Source organism: Empidonax traillii, unplaced genomic scaffold, assembly GCF_003031625.1.
Source record: "Empidonax traillii isolate 1590-97213 ecotype Southwest subspecies unplaced genomic scaffold, ASM303162v1 scaffold1553:size91737, whole genome shotgun sequence".
Classification (NCBI taxonomy): domain Eukaryota; kingdom Metazoa; phylum Chordata; class Aves; order Passeriformes; family Tyrannidae; genus Empidonax; species Empidonax traillii.
In genome coordinates this window covers 1-5,429 of record NW_020956746.1, presented here as the reverse complement: position 1 = coordinate 5,429, position 5,429 = coordinate 1, and the positions used below count along the sequence as shown (strand labels likewise).

Sequence of the window (5,429 nt, the reverse complement as noted above, 5' to 3'; positions counted from 1 at the left end):
TCCCCCCTCGCTGCTGTGACCCGGGGGGGGCACTGGGGACACTAAGGAGGACCAGGGATGTCAGGGTGTCCCCCCCCCTCCTGTCACCCCTCGCTGCCTTTGGTAAATTCCTGCATGCCTGACGGGGGGAACCAGGGACACTGGGGGAATTTGGGAGCCTCCTGGGGACCCCCGTTGTGGCACCTCCCTGGGGGGGGGCACAGGGGGTCCCCCAAACCCCACAGCCCCCCATAGGCCTCTCCCCTCTCTGAACCCCTGGGAATTTGGGACCCCTCGTGAGCAGTGAGGGGGGGGGGGTGTCTCTGCAGCTCCCAGGAGGTGAATTCCAGAGGGAAATCCACTGGCTGGGCCTTTCCCGGGGCTGGTTAAGGATTAAACAGCTCTGTCACTGTTTAATCCAGGCGGTGACAGGGGGCCCCTCCCGGCCATGGCAACCCCGGCCGGCCACGGGCGTGTTTGTCCCTGACCCCTCCCCATTCCCAGGCTCCTGCTTCCTGCCTGGAATGACCCTGCCCTTGGCCTCGGGGCGGCGGGGGGGCCCCTATTTATTCTATACTGTGTATAAAGCCAAGGGCCAGGGCGGAGTGAGGGATGGAGGAGGTGGAATAAAGGATGGAGGAGGTGGAATAAAGGATGGAGAACATGGCCCCTCTGTGTCCTTCGGGAATGATGCTCAGGGTCGGTGGGATCAGGAATTTTACCCTCCAGGCAAGAGGCAGGAGGGGAAGGGAAAGTACACAGGGATGGGGAAGGGAAAGGACATACTGGAGACGGAGCTGAATCTGATGGAAAAGGGGGAATTAAATAGATGAGGGGAGCAGAGAGGACAGGGAGGGGAGGGATGTTCTGGCCCTCAGGGGTGTCGGATGGAGAAGAGGGAACCACACAGACCAGGGGAGTAGAAAAAAAACAACCAATGTACAATCCTCAAATATACATCCCGGGGCTTCCAAAGGGTCCCGGGGGAACCGGGACAGGCCCGGCGTCCTGTCCGGCTGCTCTCAGTGCATTCCGTGTGTCCCAGCGGTGACACGGACACGGGGACAGCCCTGCAGTGGTGGTGGGTGATAGTGCCAGTCTGTCCTTCCCCGGGCACCCCCCGGCGTGGGGGGGTCACCCCTCTGTCCCCACACCTCGCTGTCCCTCAGCGTCCTGGGCTCTCCCAGCCCCGCGTGGCCGGGGCCACCCCCAGGGGGGGCAGAGGGGACAGTGCCCAGCCCCGTGGCCGCGGCTTGTCCCTCCCTGAGCTGCCTCGGCGAGGTCGGGGGGGTCTCTCACACGGCCTCGGGCCCGGCCAGGCCCAGGTACTCGGGGTTCTCGGCCGTGGGCGTCGCGCCGGGGCCACCCTCGGGCCCCCCGCCCTTGGGGGGGTCCTGGTTCCAGTAGTAGGGGTTGTCGAAGGCCTGGCTGAAGGGGCCGGGGGGAGGGGCCAGGTACTCGGGGTTCTCCACGGCGTGGCCGAAGGGCCCCGGGAACGGCAGCTTGGGGTCCTTGATGAGCCCGTTCTTGCCCTGGTGCGCCTTGGGCTTGTCCGGCGGGGACGGGGGCGCGCGGGGGGGACGCTCCCCGGCCTGGTTCACGTACTCTGCGGGGAGAGAGACACGTCAGGGACCCTCTGAAGGGGATGGGGTAGGCAGACTCTCTCTCCTGCCCCCTGTGGGGGTCCCACCGTGCCCTCCCTACCTGGCATGGTGCTGTGGGGGGCCGTGGCGGTGAAGCCCTCGGGGTCCTCGCTGTCCTCGGCCACCAGCCCGGTGGGATCCTCGCTGTACCGGGGCAGGGGGCCAGGCTCCCGCCCCGGAGGGCTCTGCAGGGCTGCCTTGACCCCCCCCTCCCCCTCTGGCACCTCTGGCATGGGGCTCTCCGGCCCCTCCACCAGGCCCTGGGCGGGGAAGGCGAAGGAGGACAAGCCCTCGCCCTCCTCCACCTTGGCCGGAGACTCTGCCGTGCTCTGGGAGCGGGAGAGGACACGGAGTCACCCCGAGGATCGTCCCGGTCTCGTGGGGTCACCCCACGCCTGTGCCAGGAGCAGGGGGGTCCCTCCCTGCCCCAGCCCACCCCGTACCCGCACGGAGGAGATGCGGCTGCGGTAGGTGGTGGAGGTGTCGGCGCTGAAGAAGCCGTGGTGAGGCACCAGGTACTCCTCGGCGTCCACCAGGTCATCCATGTCCTCCTCCTCCAGCAGCGCCCGGTAGAAGGTGCTGTCCATGGAGCCCGGCAGCCCCGCCAGGTCGTTCTAGGGGGGAGGGACACGCCGGTCAGTGCCCACCCCGGGGCGCTGGCAGGACGGACAGGACCCCTGGGACCCCCAAGGACCCACAAACCTGGATGACCACGAAGCGCTGGGGGTCGCGGGCCATGCGGGAGAACTCGGTGACCAACTCCCGGAACTTGGGCCGGCACTCGGAGTCGATCATCCAGCCTGGAGGGCAGGGAGCCATCAGGATGCACCCTCAGGGCCCTCCCTGTCCCTGCTCCCTCCTTTTGATTGTGTGTCCCCGTGCTGCCCCACATCCCCTCCCGTACATTTCACCATGATCATGTAGACGTCGATGGTGCAGATGGGCGGCTGCGGCAGCCGCTCCCCCTTCTCCAGCAGGTCCGGGATCTCCCGCGCGGGGATCCCGTCGTAGGGCTTGGCCCCGAACGTCATCAGCTCCCACACTGTGACACCTGTGGGGTGGGGGTGGGGGTGAGCAGCGCCCTGGGGACCCTCCCTGCTGCCCCTGGGGGTGGGGACACCCCGAGGTACCGTAGCTCCAGACGTCGCTCTGGTGCGTGAAGCGCCGGCGCAGGATGGACTCCAGCGCCATCCACTTGATGGGCACCTGGCACGGGGAGGAGGGGGAGGTGAGCAGGGCTGGGGGCTGGCTGGCACCGAGGAGGTGCCCCCCACGCTGTCCCCGTGCCCCCACCTTGCCCCCGTCGGCGTGGTACTCGGTCTCGTCGATGTCGAGCAGCCGCGCCAGCCCGAAGTCCGTGATCTTGACGTGGTTGGGGCTCTTGACGAGGACGTTGCGAGCGGCCAAGTCGCGGTGCACCAGCCTCACCTCCTCCAGGTAGCTCATCCCCTGCGGGTGGCACACGTCTGGCTGTCCCTGGCCCGCCCCAGGACCACCAGCTCCCCCCCCAGATCCCCTCAGACCCCCTGTCCTACCTTGGCGATCTGCACACACCAGTTGAGCAGGTCCTGGGAGCCGATGTGGTCCTTGTTCTCCCGCACGTAGTCCAGGAGGCAGCCGTAGGGCATCAGCTGCGTCACCAGCTGCACCGTGGAGGTCAGGCAGATGCCCAGCAGCCGGGACACGTAGGGGCTGCCCACCCCCGCCATCACATAGGCCTCCTGTGGGCAGGGGGTGGTCAGGGTGGGGGTCAGGATGGGCAGGGGCTGCTCCTGGCCTGACCACAACCCCCCACCCCCTGGCAGTGTCGCTGCCACACTCACGTCCAGGATCTCCTTGTTGGCTTTGGGTGATGTGTTCTCCCGCAAGACCTTGATGGCCACCGGGATCTTCACGCTCTCCCCATCGGGGATCCAGATGCCCTGAGGGTGGGGGAGGACAGACACACACACAGGTGAGGGGGGCGTGGAGCAGGGAGGGTCCCGCCCCACCACGGTGGCCCTCCCCGCCCCCTCACCTTGTAGACGGTGCCAAAAGCACCAGAACCCAAAACTTTCACTTTCTTGAGCTCTGTCTCCTTCAGGATCCGCATCTGGGCTTGGTTGGGGAGGGCCCCGCTGGGCGTCAGTGGCTCCACCAGCTGCGGGGCACACAGGGGTGAGGGGGGCCGGCTCCTGGCACCCTCTGGGCACTGGGGGGGGTCCCCCATTGTCCCCCCAGGAGGTCCCACCTCGGTCTCCTGCAGCAGGCGCCTCATGGTGTGCTTGCGCTCCTGCTGCCGCCGGCGCTTGACGCAGATGACGGTGATGAGGAGCAGGACGATGACCAGCAGAGCCCCCACCACGCCGGCAATGATGGACGTCACCTGGCTGCGGGGCAGGGGGGGCGTTGGGGGCGGGATGGGGTGATGGGGGACCTCCCAGCACCCCGAGGGGGTGGGGTCAGGGTGAGGCAACACCCCCACGCTCCTACCTCGGCTTCTGGTCCACGGGACACCCGTCCTCATCCCGGATGGTGCACCTGGGGACACAGCGTGTGGCACCCCACCGTCAGCAACCCCCTGCTGAGAGCTGTGACCCCTCCTCCCCTGCCCAGCCAGGGACCCCCCCTGGACTCACGAGTGGGTGCAGTTGGTGGGGCAGAGCTGGCACACCCCATCCTCGTCCGGGTATTTCCAGACGGGCACGAAGGAGGCGTCGGCCTTGACCCCGCTGGGGCAGCGCCGCACGCACTGCTGGGCGTCCTTGTAGTGGGCACAGGCCACGCACTGGTCCGGCTCCTGCGGGAGTTTGAGGGTGGGTTGAGGCACCCAGGGGTCTGGGAACACCCCCTGTGCCACCCCCTGTGTGTGTGTGTTCCCTCCCCTCACCGATCCGAAGCAGGTCTCGGTGCCGTTCTGGGGCTGGCACTCGGGGTGGCACGGCAGGCACCGCGTCCCGTTGGCGTGTTCCCGGACGGCTCTGCGGGGACAGGGCACGGGGATGGGGTCCTGGACCGCTGTGCTGTGCTGGGGGGAGGGGGCTCTGTTTGCCCTTCCCGGGGGTCTCCACTCACCCATCCAGGAGGTTGCAGGAGGCCACGCACTCCTGGCCGCGCAGGAACCGCTCACAGGCCACGCACTGGGTGGGGCCGGGGCCCCAGCAGTGCCCGTGGGCGCAGAGGTGGAAACAAACCAGCCCCTCGCTCTCTGCAGGGGGGGACACCGTCAGCACCAGGGGGTCCATCAGCCCCGGGGGGATCCATCAGAGATGGGGGGTCCACCCTCTCCCCCCACCCCATCGGGCACCACTTACCACACTGCTCGGGGGGCTTGTTGTGCGTCTGGAAGAGGCGCTGGCGGGGGTTGCGGAAGATGCTGTCCCAGGGCACCTTCTGGAGGAAGCAGAGCTGGGGGTTGTGGTGGACGAGCACCATCCCACTGCTGATCTCCTGCAGGGCCCGCAGCCCCAGCGCCTGCACCGCCAGGTCCCGCAGCGTCAGCGAGTAGGCGCCGCTGCCGAGACACCCACGGGTCACACACGCGGCCCCCCTGCGGCCCCCACGTCACCCTGCGTGTCCCCCCACGTCCTCCCTGTGTCCCCATGCCCCCCTATGGTCTCCATGTGTCCCCCCATATCCCCCCCATCTCCCTGTGTCCCCGTGTCTTTGAGTTCCCCTGTGTCCTTCCTGTGTCCCCCCGCATCCTCACATGTCCCCATGTGCCCCTGTGTCCCTCTGCATCCCCCCATGTCCCTGCGTTGCCCTCTGTGTGTCCCCTCATGTTCCTGCCCTGCCCCCCCGCCGTGTCCCCATCCCCCTCACTTGTGC

General features: G+C 67.9%; 2 protein-coding genes across 2 annotated transcripts in view; both read right to left on the bottom strand.

The window, feature by feature from the left end:
- The window catches only part of LOC114070431 (growth factor receptor-bound protein 7-like), a gene marked incomplete at its 5' end in the record, with an annotated part of 9,806 nt that extends 8,538 nt beyond the window's left edge, over positions 1–1,268 (bottom strand). The window contains one exon of the mRNA XM_027907846.1: positions 1,075–1,268. Within this exon, the coding sequence (XP_027763647.1) occupies positions 1,075–1,268 (194 nt within the window). The remainder of the gene's footprint in view (positions 1–1,074) is intronic.
- Positions 1,241–5,151, bottom strand: LOC114070427 (receptor tyrosine-protein kinase erbB-2-like; the record flags this gene model as incomplete). The annotated part of the gene is made up of 16 exons (XM_027907837.1): positions 1,241–1,585; positions 1,684–1,951; positions 2,066–2,236; positions 2,325–2,422; positions 2,527–2,673; positions 2,753–2,828; positions 2,916–3,071; positions 3,158–3,343; positions 3,446–3,544; positions 3,640–3,762; positions 3,853–3,991; positions 4,095–4,142; positions 4,241–4,401; positions 4,492–4,582; positions 4,677–4,809; positions 4,916–5,151. Coding segments are annotated over 16 exons (2,443 nt in total), but the record flags the coding sequence as incomplete, so codon positions are not given.
- Between the last annotated feature and the right edge of the window lie 278 nt (positions 5,152–5,429).